At 37.8% G+C, this 19,441-nt stretch overlaps 1 protein-coding gene across 8 annotated transcripts in view; it reads left to right on the top strand.

Annotated features, from left to right (window-relative positions):
- The window catches only part of DCP1B (decapping mRNA 1B), a 492,116-nt gene that overhangs the window by 380,086 nt on the left and 92,589 nt on the right, over positions 1-19,441 (top strand). For all 8 annotated transcript variants that reach the window (XM_044087511.1, XM_044087514.1, XM_044087516.1 and 5 more), the window contains one exon: positions 6,429-7,334. In XM_044087511.1, coding sequence (XP_043943446.1) covers positions 6,429-7,334 — 906 coding nt within the window. The remainder of the gene's footprint in view (positions 1-6,428; positions 7,335-19,441) is intronic.

Genomic DNA, 19,441 nt, shown 5'->3' with positions numbered 1-19,441 from the left:
CTCCAGAAGGTTCCTCCACTTCCAGGTGTGAGCCAGTCATTTCCAATTCAGAGTGCTGCCCTTTGGTCTCACCACAGCCCCCATGGTGTTCACTAAATGCATGGCAGCAGTAGTAGCTCACTTGAGGCTACGCGGATTCCGAGTGTTTCCATACCTGGACCTAGAATTTATAGGAACATGCCTCAGTACAGTTTCTTGTGTAGCCTCTCTCCCTCTACACATAAATTAAGGTCGCAAGTACAACTAATCATTCACAAAAACACGGTTCCTGCTTTTCTCATTCTGCAAGCTCTGGGATCTATGGCAGCCACCATAACTTTAGTACCCCTCGCAAGGTATCGCATGAGGCTGCTTCAATGGCTCTTAGAGGCACAATGGTCAATACTGATACAGCTCATGTCTTATCCGATATTGATAAATTGCTGCAAGAAGGATCTATCCTGGTGGATGAAGTCAGAGGAAAATCTATGGGGTCGCACCGTCTCTCCTTCTCCGCCTATCACTGTAGTGACAATGGCCGCTTCCCAGATCGGGTGAGGGGACCATTATATGGGAAGAACAGTTCAAGGCACTTGGTCCCAGCAAGAGGCCAATTTGCATGTCAGTGTCCTAGAATTGAGGGTGATGCTTCTAGTGTTGCAAGCCTTTCAGTCTGTCCTTCCTTCGGGGGCGGTTGCAAATTTAGTCAGACAACATGTCAGTAGCCTGGTGCATCAACAAACAAGGTGGAACCAGATCCTACCCCCTGTGTTGAGAAGCTCTTAGGATATGGCAATGGGCTATCGCTTCCAACCGCTTTCTAATAGCAATGCATATCCCAGAAAGCTCCAACGTGATAGCAAACAAACTGAGCAGATGCATGCTCCTGATTCATGAGTGGTCTCTCAATCCCTAGGTGGCTATAAAAATTTTTCATCACTGGGGCCAGTCTTGCTGTGATCTTTTTGCCTCCCCAATAAACAACAAATGCAGCATATACTTTGCCCTAATCCCCACGGGAGTCCCCAAGAGACGCACTCCTTCACAATTGGCCACCGGGATTACTTTATGCCTTTCCGCCAATCCCTCTCATTTCCCCTATTCTTGAAGAAAGCCCAAAGATTGAAAAAGCAAAGTGATCCTCATTGCACCCTATTGGCCCCGTCAAGTTTGGTTCCCATACCTTTGGCCTCACCTGATTCACCGTCCCTGGATTCTGGACCCAGTTTCAGACCTGATGTCTCACCCACAGGGAATGGTGCATCCCAGCCTTCACAATCTCAAGCTGACAGCTTGTTATCACCAATTCCATTAATTGCCAGGTAGAGCAAATTACTTTCCCTAGTACAAAAAATCCTTCTGGCTTCTCATAAACCGCTCACCAAGAAACTCTATCTTAGCAAATGGAAGAGATTCTCAGTCTGGGCCTGTTCAAATGATTTAGATCCCTTCCCAGCCCCAGTTGACAAGGTGTTGGAATTTCTGGCTTCCCTTTTTGAACTAGGAGCTTCTGCTTTCATCATCAAAGTCCAGTTAGCAGCCATTTCCAATTCCCACGATGGGTTTGATGATCATACCTTGATTTCCCATTGTTTATGTAAAACCTTTCTTAAAGGAGCTTTATGTCTAAAGCCACCCTTCATGGATCCTACAGGTCCATAGGATTTAATGATAGCATTACAATCCATAGTCCTTAAGCCCTTTGAGCCAGTAGCTACTTGCGATCTCAAGTTCCTATTGTGGAAAATTCTTTTTCTGGTGGACATTACTTCTGCCAGGAGAGTTTCTGAATTACAGGCCTTGTGTGTGAAACACCCTTACATGATTTTTCATAAGGATAGAGTGTTGTTAAGAGCCAGTCCTTTCTTTCTACCTAAAGTGGTCTCAGATTCTAATATTAACCAGCCTATAGACTTGCCAGTATTATTTCCAAAATTTTCAAATAAAGGTGAATACTGCCTGTAACTCCACAGACAGTTATGCTTCTATCTGGACAGAACCAGATCTTTTAGAAAATTTGATCAGTTATTTGTATCCTTTTCAGGTTCACCTTTGGGTAAACCAGTCTTAAAAGTTACCTTATCAAAATGGCTTAGGGATTGTGTTGCTTTCATTTACAATCATAATAACCGCAAGTTGCTTGCGCCTGTTATTAAAGCGCATTCCACCAGATCTGTATCCACTTCAGTTATTTTCCACTCCAAGGCTTCCATGGAAGAAATATGTGCAGCTGCAACATGGACCACTCCACCTACCTTTATCACTCATTACAAATTGGATATGTCCTCCAGGGGAAGAGCATCCTTTGGCTCTATGATGTTTAGAAATATCCTTCCTTAGGGTCGCCCAGGACCTAAAGTAACTGAGGACTCTATCCCATTTGTCAAGAATGAATGAAGATTGACAACATCAAGTAAAGAAGTTATGTTCTTACCATAACGTTCCATCTGTGTTGTTCTTCATTCATTCTTCGTATCCCACCCTCCTGCTCCCTCCTAAGGACTTCTGGAAGTTTGGACATCTGTTTTAGGAGGTTTTTAGGTTTCACCTTAGACAGGGCATCTGTTATCCTTCTATACTTTGGCTGCAAACTCGATCTGAGGTAATGGAGAGAGGGGGGCATTATGGGTAGTGTCTTAGCTCGATCGTTTTTGTGGCTGGCACGAGCTGTATAACAGCTGAGCCGGTTCCAAGTGGTTGGAACAGAGTCCCTTTCTTCAAGAATGACTGAAGATCAAAAACACAGATGGAACGTGTTGGATAAGAATATAACTTCTTTTTCTAGGCAGTGTGCAGTTTAAGTCCAATGGTCTTTGATTATTTCATTGTAACTGTTTATAAGTCTGTTATGAAAAACAATGCATAAACAAAATCAACATTTATAATATATTTGTGAAAATGCTAATTTTGCTGAATGACATGGTTTAAAATATCAGATTCTATGATTTTTTTTGGTATTAAGATGTGCTCCAAATTCTGAAATTTACCAGATTTTCCTGTAAAGATAGAAGAGCAGTGGTCTTAACTGTAGTCATCTCTGGGTTGAATCATGTATACGGGTTTGAAAAGCTAATGCCAAAGTCCTCATCATTGTAAACTGTGTGTATTTTGGGATGTACCTAAGCGTCTCATGTTGTGCAGAGAAGGGTCATAAAATGAGTACTTTGTTCATTTCTGGTGAATGTATGGAGAAAATTGATTAGCTTGATTAAAATCATGCAGTCGATCATCACCACAGTGATAAGAAAAATGGAGGGGTGTTGGTGTAAGGAAGCACTTAACTCTTTCTTCTTTCTTGCAGACCAGACATGCAAAGTTATGATATGTGCATATCAGGTTATCAGGTGTTGATTAGTAGGAAAACACAGAAGAGAGATGACCGGATAGGAGACGTGTGGCACTTAAAAAGGAGAATTATTAAAGACCAAGCAAAAGATGTAATGCTGTGCAGTGATGATGATTGGGCTGAAGAGTGTTTTGTTAGAGGCAGGGGTAGATCGCTGGTTGTGGGGGGGGGGGTTAGTTCAAGAATACGTATAGAAGTTATAAATGGTAATGAGGCAGTGGTAGGAGCTGTGGAGGGGTTTTTACATGGTGGCTGAGTTGCTATGCTCAGATCAACTTAATATTTTGTGTCTATGAGCAGTTTTAATTAATGGGGAAAATGGGGTCAGTGGATCACTTTGAAAATCTCCATTTATTATGAATGAAAGCTCATTCATCAAGTGTGCCAATGTTCTCGGAGATAGCTTATGACCAGTTGCAACAGTCGCATAAGAACCTATTACTTGAGCAGTAACAGCTACAAGAAGCAAGAATGTAATTTCTCTTTTTAAGAATTCCGATTAACATATTGACTTGTTTAAGTGTTACATTTGAGACCGTTGTCTGAACTATACCATTAGGTTGCCTAGTACTGGCCTGGATATGTGTTGTATATATCTTTTTATGATAAATATCATGAAATGTAACAGCCTGTACCACCACAGCCAGCTGTCCTGTATTTCGTAATTCTGTGATTAGTTTGCTGTGTGACACTGGATACTTTACAGTGCAGCCATTTCTGAAGAGTGATTTCTGTTGAAAAGGATGCTGGTAGAAACCTGAAGGGTAGGCAGGTGTGAGGCGCTAAGAAGAGAAGTCTGCTAAGGAAGACTCTTTATTTTGCAGATCCACAGTTAGAGACTAAAAGGTTAGACTTGTTTAATTAACTTTTAATGCATTTTGTGTGGTATACTAGTAGTATAACAGACCTAATGCAAAACAGGCAGTTTGATGTACAATGGGTTTAATAACACTTGGGATTTCTTGAGCTTTGCTGCTGTTGCCTTATTATCATGGAAGCTGCGCATTTATATAATATTTTAGTTAAATGTAGATGGTTACTCTCCCCATTAAAATGACCTTGTTACCAGTATTAAAATTAGCTTTTACTGGTGAAGTAGAACAGAACTGAAGCAGAAGTGGGGAACACGCCTTTATCAATTTGTATTGCTGGTACAAACAGCCTCAGAAGTTGTGTTTGAAAAGTTTCCTGGTTGGAGTCACCTTCAATGGAAATCAAGTTTCTGCTACGTAATTTAGTGGCAGAGAACCCCTTAAAGATCTACTGTTATAGTAAAAATCCTGTTTCTTCTTATATTTTGAGCTTTAAGTTTATAGCTCCATCGGTATTTACAAGCCATGCAGTCAGAATGTGACCATTGAGCAGCTTAGTCAAAGCAATTCAAAGGAATTGTAAATGTATTAGCAACTCAGTAAGTTAGTCTGTTTGTTAGCTGCCCTGATCAAGAGGTAAGGGATTTATTGGATTAGATGTCTATGCACCAGCTGGTCTTGTTTATGTAGAGGTGAAGGTTGAAGCTTTGGTGTAAGCGTTCGTGGTTGTACCAGTTTTGTAGAGCTGAAGAAGGTGTAGTAGAACAGGTTTTTGCATGGTGTAGAAAGCGGAGTAAAGGTCATTATACAGGAACCTGTAAGACATGGAATTTATTGAGAGGGTTGTTAGTCTGTCCAAAAGCTTAAGGAACTTAGCTCTGTGATTTTTCTTAGCAAAAAAATGTTTGAAGCCTTTCAAGTTGCTGTTTCACTGGCAATTAAGTTGCCAAGCTTGGGCTCTTTAAGACTAACAGTGGGAATGATCTTGCACCTGTCTCTTCCAGGCATATGTTTTTGAGGACATGCTTCATATCTTAAAGGGGGGGGTGGTGTCAAGAAATCCAGCTTGGCACAATCTTCTGTTGAGGCAAAGACTTAGGACAGGACTCATTATTAGCGCAGACCTATGCTTTAATTTCATCTGGACTCATCACAGAATTGCAGGTTCTCATTTGCAGGGAACCCTTTGTGTTCCACCAGGGTGGAATCACCCTACATATTAATCCTTCCATCATGCCAAAAGTGGTTACAGAACTGTCATTAAATCAATCCATTCATTTGTGTGTATTTTTTTTTTCTTCTCGTAAAACAAGGGGAATGAATGTCGCCTTCCTTGGATAGTCAAAGGTAGTTGAGACATTACTTGGACAGAACAAAGCAATTTGGAAAGCCTGATTAGCTCTTTATTGCTTTTGCAAAAATGACTGTTTATTGCCTTTGTAAAAGGGAGAGAAGGAAACCCTAACAGTAATCAAACCATATTCATGTGTAGAACTTATTGCATTACTTTTATGTTGCAGTCATTGTGGAAACGAGTATCTGAAAAAGTGAAAGCTCAACCCACCTGGGTCATGACTGCTATTAAAGCCTTCATTAAATGGATAACAGCAAAAAACATTTTGGATGCAGGTGTTTGGTCATCTGTCCACAATTTTAACAAGCATTACAACAACCAAGGACAGATTTTGCAGTGACCATTTTACAGGGCCTTGCTTACTCCTGCACCCACAACAGGCTAGCCATCCTATTTTTTCCCTAAGCTCTGTGAGTCATCCCAAAATTGAGAACTACAAAAGTGAATTCCAAAGAACATAGCACATTCATTTGTGTTGCATTACAAGTTCTCTCCCTTCATCTCTCCTGCCTCTTGTTGCTCCTTCTCCCTGAATTTGAGATGTCCCCCTTCCAAAAGGTAAGCAGTAGCCTGCTAGTGCAAACTTGGGGGGGGGGTTTGGTTTTAGTGTTCCACCTGACTTTGATTATCCTTTGGTGGGTTGTGTTGCACCTCCTAAGAGCACTTCCTCGAACTTGCTAGGGCAAGAAAGGCCTTAATATGCTATCATCCATCTGTAGGATAGACAGTTCACTGGGCCTGTAGGAGAAAGGTGAAAGCTCCAGTAATCAACCCTGACGTCAACTGTACTTTTTGGAATTTCTCCATGTATAGTGAGCCCTAGTAAGAGATGGTAATATGCTAATTTCACTTTATTCCTGTTTGAAAATATAGTTTTTGATCTAAGTGTGTTTTTCTCTCTGTCTCTCTCTCTCTCTTTCCTCTTTTCATTGCACAGACGACTTCTCAGTTGGACACAGTGGAACACCTGCAGTCAGCGGAGGCAAAGTATCAGCAAATTAAGGCATTTACGCACCGTGAGATTGCCCGTTCCTTGTCTTATGAAGAGCCTAGCCGTTTAGCAGGGAGACAGAAAATCCAGGTGCAAGAAAGACAGCTCTGCCCAGCTATCCAGAAACTAATGATCCAAGGCACAGACCTGCAGACAGTGTCAGAACTTCCAGAAAACTTTCTGTGCAAGCATAACAACGATTTTCCTTCTGCCAATGTTCCTCTATTGAGCTCTTTCCAAATGCAGTGTGGCCCAGGAAACTTGTCCTTCATCCCCACGCAGGACAGTATTAAAACCAGAAATCTTCTAGAAAACCTAAGGTGGCCCCAGGTTCCTGTAGATTTCAGTCCAGCAATTTTTAAGGCCAGCACCAGTGTTAAATCCACTGAATTGGGGGGCATTAGCAGCTGTACTGACTTTAGAGGCACTGGATCTGGAAACTTCACTTGCTGTCCAGATCCTTATCCTACAAAGGTAAAGGACAGTGGAACCTGTAGCAATCTTGGAGCCATTACACTAGGAGGGGCTTCTGACTTTTTCAAGAAACCATTTTCTCATGCCACAACATCACAGATACAAGGATCTCATCAAACTCCGGAGGTTTTTATGAGTCCTGCAGCATTTAAAAAATCTACAGAAACCACCAGCCACCCATCAGACTCAGGACTCATTTCACCTCATGAGCTCCTAAAACGTCTCCAGACTGTACAGGAAGAGCAGGTACTAACACCTTCAAGGCCCATGTTAGCAGCTAAGTTTCAGCTTGTATCTCAGGACACCTCAACCCTAAAGCCACTAGATTCTTGGATGGACAAGACTCAAACTGCTCAGAAGCAGAAACCCCTTTTTCAGGTAGGCATTACAAATATTAAGTAAAAGAGCATAGAAGTTTGTTATATTCATTGCTTATATTAAAGCAGTCAAACATTTTTGAGCATTTGTATTCATTTGAAGTTTTTTTTCTGAAACCCGATGTACTACTTTGTGCCCTTTTCAAAGTCAGTCCACTCTTGCCACATTTTTTTCACTAATTCAGTACTTTCTTCAGTTTGTCTTGAAGATAAATCCTCTTGGTAATGAGTGCTGTTACCCTTCCACCAAGACTGCCCTCAATAGCTCTTAGATCAGCAGACTTCTTGAGATATGTGGTATAAGAAACACCAAGTCAAATCCCCCCATATCGGTGATGTTTTAATGAGCAAAGTCATAGTACTGACAGGCTTTCAGATACTTCTTGAAGTAGTCTTAATAGCCTTGTAAACCTTATATTATTTCCAAAGTATTTTTGTACTATCCCTATAGTATTTTGTTTTTGCCTTGCTCAGTTCTTCCCTAGGGTGCCCTGTTTGCAGAGTCTGAATGTTCCCTTTTTTCTTTGAGCATTCTGTTCGATACATCAGTCTCCTGTCACATCCCAAGGACATATTAAAGGTAAATTAGCAGTCCTGCAAACGTGTCCTTAGGTGTGTGTGTGTGGGGAGAGAGTGGATTTGTATTTTTCAATGGACTGTTGCCCCATGCAGCATTAGTTCCTTTGCCTTGTGCATGCTGAGGGCTAATATAGGCTCTGACTCTGTTGCCACCCAGATTTCTGTTATGCAGCCAATTAGAGATTAAATGTCTTTAGAACCACCCTTACTTCTGCATTGCCTTAAGCAAGGCCTTACATGTTGTTAATACTTTATTTGCTGACTGTGGGAACCAATTAGGTATAAATGCCTATTTTCAGGAGTGACCTAGGAACACTGGTTAAGTGACTTGTTAGATGGAGAATGTGGCAGTCAGACCAGTGACTACAAGACATAGCTCATTAGAAGCTCTTAGCATTAGTCCTGTGTGGTAAATGATTGCACATCACCTCAGGGCTTTGATACTGATACTGTGTGTACATTTCAACAGTGCACAGCTTTTACGGGTTACCTTGCATACTTGTCTAAATTTGTAACTTATCTACCCTTACTCTTTAATTCTTACCTCACCGGGGTATGTACCCTAACCATAAAGTAACTTCCATCTTACTTCATGCATGCAGAACAAAACAAAGTTCAGCCTCATTACCTTACCTACACCAGTTACAGACAGCACTATGTAGAAAAACCTTGGCAGCAGAAATACTGGACACTTTAATGCTGAAAGCCTCAGTAATAAATTAAATAAATCTGTCAGGGAGAGCAAATATCTGTAACTATGAAAATGCTTCTTTTGAGCTGGGACACATGATCTGAATTGCCTTGACAAAGTAAGACATTATTAAATGTAATTCTGTTGGCTCTCAAAAAACAATTACTATAAAATGCAAAACAGAATCTAAACCAGCTGTATTTGAAGTACTGAATATTGTAAGAGTCGTAAAAGAACAGGAATTGGGATCCTTAGAAAAGGGGAGGAGCAAGTTACATTGAATTAAATGGAATTTGTGGAAACAATATATGCAAAATCATTTTTGGAAGGAGGAGGACTGAGGTTTAAGGGAAAGCAGGAACTGACCAATTTGTGTAATGTTGGACTAATTTGTAAAGAAAGAAAGAAAACTTTATGTAATGCAAAATATATGTAAATGAAAAAAATGTTAATATGGCTTGTTTTCTTTTTTATTAATGTATGCGTGTCTGTCTTAAGTGATGAAATCACTTTGAACACCACTATTAAATTTTTATGTTTTTTTTTTTTTACCTTACCTTTGTACCTCGGCATGTGGTGCAAAAACTTACGAACAGCACCTCTGACCATAAGAGAACATTACAAATGTCAATTTGGGGTAGATATACATTTTAAAAAAAAGACTGTTTTCAATTTATGAGCATCATTGATGTAAACAGCAAACTTTAAACTTAGTTGTCTTTATAGGAAAAATATTTGTTTCAGCCATAGGCTTTAATGGAGCATCATCACACATGTATGAAAGTGCCCCATTAAAGTGTCCGAATGCAATATATGTTACCCCAAGGGTAATTTCACTGTAGGAAATACTACATTTATTTGGGGAATGGTTTTAATAAAGAGTTTACAAAGCTTTTTATTAAAAAAAAAATTCCCAAATACATCAATACAGACAAGTGGAAAAAAGCATTGCAGCACATGACTCAACACATGCCTTGTTGCATTTACTAACATTGAAAAATCACTTAAAAAAATAAAGAAACCAGGTAAATGACACTGTTCCTGCCAAATGTGTGTCAATTGATGTTTATAGATCTGAAATATGGATTGGTATTTATAAGCAGGATGCCTAGTATGCAAAACCTCTCTTACTAGGTAAGGGATTCCTAATTGATGGACATTGTACTGCCAAGTAGTGCAGAGTGGTGCTACTGGGCAGTGATAGTTTAAGGGATCATGTATAAATGCAGTGCTTTGTTGGTGTGGCATATTTAAATTAAGTCCTTGAACCAGAAGACTTGTATAGTATGGTAATTCATAATATCCATACTGTTCAAGATCCAAGCAGACCAGTGCATTAAATGAGTACATGTATGTAGTTAATAGCTGCACTGCATCTATCCATTCCTGTGGAACAGCCAATGCAGGGTGAAGCTTCACAGTTTGGCCTTTCCAGTTTGCCAGTCCAAGTATGTTTTGTGTGTGTATATCTCTCTGTCTAATATATATATATATATATATATATAAATAATCTATATGTGTGTGTGTGCGTGCTCGTGCGTGTGTATTTGTGTATCTGCAAGTAAGGGGATAGTGTTTGTACTGTGAGTGAATGCACACGACTGCTTAATGTGTGTGTGTGTGTCTGTGTGTGTGTGTGTGTGTGTGTGTGTGTGTGTGTGTGTGTGTGTGTGTGTGTGTGTGTGTGTGTCTGTGTGTGTGATGACTATTAACTGATGCCAGTTTGGATAAAGGACATCAGGACTTCATGGTGTGATGACATTGGTTGTGTGTGTGTTTGCATCTGTCTGTCTCTCTCTCTCTCCTTGACCGTGTATTTTTGTGTGCGAGTGTCTGAGCAGGTGTGTATGCCAGTGTGTGGTCTTCTTCATCTGACAGGAAAGGATGAGTACAGCAGAGACTGACTTCTGTCTTTGATGCACTCAGCCTCTCCTGTCAGATAGATGCTAGGGCAGAAGAATTATGCAGGTTATGTCTGTACCATTGTGTGCTCCTTATGTATATGTGTGGCTTGCTGAGCATCTGCAGTGCTTCCTTGCACAGGCTGGTACCTTTCAGAGCATTGTTGTGCTTCAAGGTAAAGAATTTGCTGCTCAGCCTGTTCATAGACCAGTCAGGTAGCCTGCTATTTAAGTGCTGATCTTTATGTAGATCTCTTTTGCAGTAGTACTTAATACTGGGCCTTCTGATGAAGAGGTATTTAATACTGGGCCTTCTGATGCAGAAGCCTGACACTCGGCCTTTGTTCCATAGCTCAGAACACTTACTCCTCCAGATCAGGTAGGTTTCTGCCCTGTAGGGATGTTGGTGTGTTCTCTTTATAAAGCGAACATCCACTAGTGGTATGCCAGATCTTCCATTCCACAGTTTGTAGTGCATGCGTCATTGTATAGCATTTGAAGTTTCCTGCCGTTCAGCCTCCTCCAGAGTGCATTTCAGGCTTTTGCCCTTTTGGGGAAATCTTTTTGCCTTTTAGTGGTTTTATTACTAAATATATCTAAATTGTAATTTTTTGAGGGGAGGGGCAGATGATTGCTTATATATTCCTTAGAATGAAGGCAAATGGTAAGCAAGTTCCTTATAAATATTTCCACAGATACTGTGTATTCTGCTTATGACCTGTACGCAGCATTAGAACCTGTAGCATTTGCCAGGACTTTACACAAGACTTTGGCCTATTCTGCTGTGACATCTTCAGGTTTTTCACTGATTTCAGACATCCTGTATAGGTTTTTAGGGTTCTTGTACACAGACCTGAAGAAGTCTAGAAGGACGAAAGTGATCTTTGTTAACAATAGGTTATGAAAATAGAAACTGATTTTTACATGCAAAATGTATATATTTATATATAATTTTTGATCACAAAATGAACTAAGGTTGATATATTTCCAGCCATGTAGTATATTGTCTTGTATAAAATCACAGACTTAATAATCTACTTAATAATTTGGTTAAATAAAATGTACCATTAAAGTACATTAGGGCTATATATTATTGTGACAGCTACTAAGTAAGGCAGGACCAGCTCGAATGTCACACTGATGGGGAAGGGATGTGAATTTAATATGTGTACAAATAACACTTTGTTTTACAGCACAATAAACCACTCCCATGCCTGATAAGTATATATATATATTTAGAAAGCTTGTGAGAAAATTATTACTCTATTTTTGTTTTACTTGGATCGCTTGTCTGTGTACCTAATAAAGGATTTTCGACTGGAAACAGACTGCCTGCCTTGTTTGGATTACTTTCGAATACTTAGTAATGCTGTAGAATTATATATTTTCTATTATTACTTTTTGACTTGACGAGTTTACGTTCGCTACTTCTACTAATATTGTCTGATCTGATTAATATACAGTGATTAACTAGAAATATATGGACTGAAAATCTTCCACACAGAGAAGTTTCTTGCACTGTTTTGAAGGAGGACAATCCCAGACATGTAAAAATTTAACCTATTTCTAAAGTTTACTGATATCTAGGGTAATGTTGGTATTGCACACTGCAGTACTTTTTGTTCTGTGTTACTTTTAAAACCTGCAAATTCTGGGACAAGATTACTAATCACTGGAGTCTCTTAAGGTACTCTCTTAAGGTATCTCTTAAGGTACTATTTAAAGATGTTTTACCTAACAATAATATTGGTCAAGTTACCATAACCTGTAGAAAGAAAAGTTCTTTTGTACCTCCATTAATACAACCTATTGAATGTTTTATGAAAACATGTGAGCGTGATTTTTATCACTATTATGACTGCCATGATAACAAAGGTAATTTTGTTAACCTAAGCTCAATAGAGAAACGTGAATTACATGGTCTCTGTGATGATACAAGTTTGGTGTTTAAACCGGCAGATAAGGGAGGGGGGATTGTTGCCATGGATACAACTTTTTACCAACAACTAATGTTAAATATGCTGAACAATGATAGTGCCTACAAGGTTATAGAGAAATCGGAAGTCATATCAATAGTGAAATATGTACATGACACCTTTTATGATTTATTGATGACAAGATCTATAGAAAAATCTCTCTATGATTTCCTTATGATAGAACTACCTTTGATACCCATAATTAAGGGTTTGCCTAAGCTACATAAGGACAAGTATCCACCTCCATTACGTCCTATTGTATCAGGTGACCATTGGGTCACACAAAATGCATCTTTATATATACAAACCAAACTGGGAATACTGGTGAAAAATGTACCTACTATACTACAGGACTCCTATGAACTATTGGATGACCTTAAACTAGATATGGTAAAAACTAAGATTAAAGCAGATACCCTATTAGTTACGTTAGATATAGAAAGTCTTTTCACAAGTATTCCTAACGATTATGGTATAGATGCGGTAAGATCCCATCTGACTGAAATAAAAATGGATAACAACGAGATTATGAACATCTGTTGTATGTTGGATTTAGTTTTAAATAACAACATTTTTTTGTACGATCATACGGTACTATCATACGGTATATGCACAAAAATGGGGGGTGGCTATGGGCACCCCCTGTGCTAATGCATATGCCAACCTCGTTGTATACAGATGGGAAAAAGAAAATATCTTTAACGATCCTAGGTTTAACAATGTGGTCCTATACAGGCGATTCGTAGATGACGTTCTATTACTATGGAATGGTGACGTTGACACTTTGAATGACTTCATTACTTTTATGAACACTACTACATCGTTCTTTAGATTTACACATGAGTATTCTACATTGTGCCAATTTTCTAGACATTACCATTATAAAAAGAATTAACAATGATTTGGTCACCACACTTTATAGGAAGTCCTGTTGGAGGAATGGAGTCCTTCATTTTGACAGTCTACACCCACGCCACATATTTCAAAACATTGTAAAGGGACAGATGAATAGGATACTAAGGATATGTAGTGATAAATCAGATGCACTACAGTTAGTTGACTGCCAAAAAAAGTATTTTACAGATAGAGGATATCCTATAAAGTTGGTAAATGATATAACTGAATCCTTATTTGAGAGTTCAATACCTCGGAGAGAGTTAGTTAGAACACAGAACAAAAAGAAAATGACTCAAAACATTGTATATGACATCAAATATACTAGTGACGTGCAACATTTAACCAGAATTGTGAAAGGAAATTGGAAAATTTTATTAATAGATCCAATACTTTCAGGATTGATTGGGGAAAAACCTGCTTTCAGATATAATAATTGTATGAATTTGAAAAGGCTGCTTTGCAAAGAAAAATTAGATACTGTGCCGATTGATATTAGGGCTCATATAAAAACAGGTACTTTTGCTTGTGGCAAATGTTCACTTTGTAGATATATAAATAGGGCAGGAGATTTTAATGTCTCAGGTGTTGATTTTAAATTAAAACCCACCTTTTATGCAACATGCAATACTCGAAATGTAATATATCTAGCCACTTGTAACCAATGTAACGGCTATTATGTGGGCATGACATCACGAAGGTTTAGAGACCGAATATATAACCATGTCTATGACATAAGAAGAAATAGTCCCACCAATGCATTGGCCGTACATTGTAGTATTCATCCTCAACATAGTTTTGTATTTCAGATCTTGCAAGTGGTAAATCCTAATAGAAGAGAAGGCGATCATATGAACACTTTGGAAACATTTGAACTTAGGTGGATTCTAAGATTAAAAGCTCATATACCACCTGGACTAAATACTATGATCAACATTCGACCTGCCCTATTAGGTCCCACATGAGTTATCACATTATAATACCCTTGTTCGCTTTGTTTTTTATCTTGTTCCATATTTAGTCAATTTTTAGCTATTTTTAGCTATCACCTGGTTCCTTGTTTTTTGATAATATGTCTATTTTTTTGGATTTGTCATACACTCCATGAATATCTCGCTACCTTGTGATGCAACACTTCTAACACATTCAATGCATCTGAGGTCTATTTACTGACACGTAGTGCTTTTAGAGATATATACTATATGATTAGCTTGTACACTTATTGAAAAGTCTTTTTAGAACTATATCACTTTATTCAATATAAGATCTGTGACGTGCATTTAGAAATAAATATAATATAGATTATGAATCTTATGCATGTTCTGCATTATTTTAATGGTAAGATCTAGTCTATATTTCAAACTTGAATTATTCTAGAAAAAAGAAAGAAATAATATTCATGTTAATTAATACATAAACAAATAATAACTATATGGTGAATGATAATGGTTTTTGTATGATCCATCTTTAAAATAGTATTGATATTTTGTAATCAATATCCTAAACAAGCAAAGATTAGATATCTTGGAATTAACTATTTTTGAATGGAAATAGATAATATAATATAGTGAACTATTGAGATATATAAATATGTGGACTAAATTGAAACTTGCATAACATAATAACATCTTCTGTGATGTACAATTTTCCATAATACCTCTACTGTAATGTTAGTAAATGGCTACACATAAGAGGTGATGGAACTTTCTTCTATCCCGCCTTTTATCTTGTTTTTAACCTGTTTCAGTTAGTAAATAGTGTTAAAAATATACATCTTTAGATTAATGTAAAGTTTAAGTTTGCTACGTTATTGCCGCCACAATGGAACTTTTTTATATATGTATTTATGTCTATATTTGTATTTGTTATATGACATATTTTATAATATCTTAAAAACATATATTATTTAAGAAATTAATTATGATAAATCCGAGTTGCCTAGAGGCTGATGGTTTTGTTAGACACAGAGATTAGTAGAATAGTGATGTATAACTCTCGTGCACATATATGTATTTATCAGCCCTTCTAGCTTTTTAGTTCTAGCTTCGGCTTTTATTGGCTGAAATATAATTAATCTTTTTGATATGGACTTTTGGTGGAAGAACGTTTTATGAATTCATAATATGTTTTTAACGTTATAGTATTATATGGGCTATATAGTTATATGAATGACATGAAAAACGGGAAAACGTATATTTATATTTGTTTTTCGTTGAATTCAAAATGTTATGCGTAAGGACAAGCTATTTAAAAGGGATCTCTTCCCAAATATGGGCATGACTTCCTTGAGAACTATAATAATAGTTTGATTATATCAATTATAGGTATAATCCATATTATTGACCCATATGAACATATATGATTCATATAATGAAAATTATCTGTACTTTAAAAGTATTTTAACTTGTATATACAGGTTTTTATCACTGAATGTATGCACACCAGCGTTATTTTGATGAATTATCCTAATTGCATTTGATCTGTTTGCTAATTGATTGATTAATTGGCAGTGTCTTTTAGTATAAAAATAGCTGAAATTTTGATGAAGTTTGTAACCTGATGAAGCGCACCTTGTTGCGTGAAAGCGCTCGTTTTTATTAATAAAAGGATTTAAACTTTGTTCCTCGTGGTGGTTTCAAGCAAAAACTTGATCTTTAATCACTGGAGTCTCTATGAGCAGTGCTTCTGTTTTGCTTCTGGTGAGAGGAGCAGAAATTATATTTTTATTTGCCTTCCTAAAGGTTTGACAGTCACTGGAAAGTTGGAGAACTGCTTCCCAAGAGCCAGCTAGTGAGAGATGAAACAGGAGGACATTGATTGCTGACTTTCGTTAATTTGGTAGTGTGTAGGACTTCCCTGATTGGTCTGGTTTCTGTTTTGGTGGAAACCTTTTTCAGTTTTAATTTTGAACCCTTGTGTAGCTTGGTTGTGTGAGGCTTGAGCTACTCTATGTACTACTGAGGGTATCTATCACAAGGCTTAAAGAAGGTATGCTTACCCCACAACATCTGGGAATGAGACTGCTGATCGCCAAAGAGCCACAAATCTGCATCTCAAGAACCAGTTTGGGTTGAGAGAAAGGGGCAAGGGACATTGATTTCTATCTGTGTATAGCTGCAGTAAGACCAGCACTTGTAGTAGCCAATTCATCTTTCTTGGCAAACATTACTTAATTCCTTTCGTATTACTAGCAGTCTGTAGTGCATTTCATCTCTCCCAATGTTATTGTGTGTCCAACAGTGCATCTCATATAGACCAATTTTGATTTTAAATCACAATTACATATTGTTTGTTTAGGGTCTATAACAGAAGCTTGAACTTTCTAAAGTTCTTGTCTCAAATGGTCGACACCATACGAGCGAACTTTGAAAGCTCGAAAGTTTCAACAGAGATCACCGTAGGGAATATTTTCCCTTACTTCACTGTAGTGCGATCTCGCAGTTGGTATATTTAAGTAGCTGGGGGTGTGGGTAGGTTTTTTTTTTTTTAATTTTTATTATATGTTCGATGTTTTAAAACTTCGCTCATATGGTGTCGATCATATGAGCGTCGAAGTTTTAAAACTTCGAGCATATAATATAGACCTGTTTGTTTATATCAACTAAGAAAATGGCAACAATTTTCCCAAAGCTTATGCAGACCAGTTTGATTTTGTGAAAGACAACATCAGTAGAACAGTGATGATACACAGGGATCAGAATGTAAAAAAATAGAAACACTTATACAGAATATTATATTTATAAGTTTACAGACTGCACAATTAATTTAGATGCAGAGGTTTTGATGGGGTTTGCTGGGAATTCATTAGTATGGAAAGTATTACTGTTTGTGTTCCCAAATAGTAAAACAAACAGTAGTTTCAGAATATAAAGTACATGAGGGTGAAACAAAGGTTATGGTGATAAACTGTGCCTTAGACACAATTTAGTTCAACAGTACAGTATTTGTGGGGACTTGAAAAGATGAAGTATTTAGGCAAAATAGATTAAAAAGGCAACTAAGGATATGTAGGAAGAGACCAAGCAGATGGATATTAAAAAATATGAGAGAGGAAATCGATGGTAATGAAGATGAACAGTTAGGCACAGGCAGTGAACCAGTTACACTTTTGTCAGCCAGAGGAAAAGCTGTGGATGACAACTAATAAAGAGCTAAAGGAATCTTATCTGGAAATGGAAGAGGGCAAGAGTAACATGGGATAAGTTGATTCTTTATATAAAAAGGGTGGTATGTTTTCACCTGATTTGAAGAAATATTTTTCAGAGCTATGCAGTGGAGACTTTTATATATAATACAGTCAGTGAACCTATGAACCTAAGAGGGATCTATATCAAAGTAAAAAAAACATAGGTTAGTGAATCCATGTGGCAGTATGAGGAATCCAGACAGACTGAGTTTTAAAGCTAGTTCTTATGGAGAACAGGAATAACCATGCGTAATGTTGTATTGTTTAAAGTGGGCAAAAGGTGATTTTACCAATAGGAATACATACAACTAAGGGTTCTGAAAATGGGCAAGAGATGTCAAGAAGTGACTGTAGGAAACTAGCAAAGAAATCGTGCTACTGGAAGCAGGTAATCTGGAAAGGAAACACGAGAGTTGGAAGAGGTCAATCGAGTGATGAAATTACACCTCACACCTTCTTTATCAGGAACAGATGGTACAATATAGACAAAAGAGGGAGGGGGTCAGGTATAAGTGGGAAAAAAAAGCTCTGGTAGGGTTTCTAATGGAACTAAGAACAGAACATGCCATGAGGAAAGGTATAATTAATAAGATGTAAAATATGTAAATAGGAGGAAAGAATAGACAGATTACAAAAGGACAATTGGATGAAATTTGTAAGGCCTTTAGGTATGCTATGAAGACTGAAAGATTTTGGATTTTTGCATGGAAATTTTTACGCTGGGCGGCCACGGTGGTGCAGCGGTTAGCATTGTCGCCTGACAGCAAGAGGTTCTCTAGTTCAGTCCTCGGCTGGGGTGCCTTCTGTGTGGAGTCTGCATGCCCTCCCTGTGGTCTCGTGGGTTTCCTCTGGGTGCTCCGGTTTCCTCCCACATCGCAAAGACATGCTGTAGGTGGATTGGACACTCTAAATTGGCCCTAGGTGTGAGTTTGTGCATGTGTGTGCCTTCTGTGGAAGGTTAGGCGCCGGGCTGGCAACTCAACACTGTAAAAACTCCACTGCCAATCATGAGCAGACAGGTGATCCGCTGTGGTGACCCCTAACCGGGAAAAGCTGAAAGAAGAAGCATGGACATTTTTACGCAAGTATTTTTATACACTGAGTACATTTCATGGGATTTTTTCCTCAAGTGGAAAGCAGATGTTGGAGATGTGAAAGGAATAACAGAAGAAATTGGGAATACATTTTGGTAATGTGTGGAGCTAAACAACTTTAATTACTCCCCAAAGAATGTCCTGACCTAGTTTTTGGGGGAACATATTTTATTAACTAAGATTATACTGTTGAGTTGGTGTCTGTTTAGAAATGCTTAGTAAGCTTAGCCATAACAACAGCCAAAACATGCAATTACAGAAAAGTGGATATCCAAGATTAAACTAGCTGTAAATGAAGTGAGAATATTGTAAAGGAATATACAAGACCTAGAGTTGGGATAATTAAAAGATGGAGGAGTAGATTTCATACAAAATAAATGGTGCATTTGGGAACAATATATATAAAATAAGGCTCAAGTAAATGACTAAAATAAGTTGGTTGCTAGGAATTAAAAATTACAGGATTATATTGTAATGCACAAAAGTAAAGAATAGAATTGTAATGAAAACTATTTATATAATGAATGCACATAATAATGCAAAGTGTTATTTTTTCATTATTAATGTTTGTGAACTCGTGTTGTAACTCAGTAATGTGATGAATAAAGCTACTTAAAAAGGATCAGCCTATGTTCCATTAGACCAAAATATATATATATATATATATATATATATATATATATATATCCCAGACAACCTTGGATCCTGTAAGTTAACAGTCCTTTTTATGTAAAATGTAGGACTATATGCCACAGGCATTAGGACCATATGCTGCTCAGAGATTTTC

This window comes from Protopterus annectens, chromosome 11.part0, assembly GCF_019279795.1.
Source record: "Protopterus annectens isolate FY-2018-M chromosome 11.part0, PAN1.0, whole genome shotgun sequence".
NCBI lineage: Eukaryota > Metazoa > Chordata > Ceratodontiformes > Protopteridae > Protopterus > Protopterus annectens.
The sequence above is the reverse complement of the archived record's forward strand: the minus strand, read 5'-3'. Positions and strand labels throughout refer to the sequence as shown.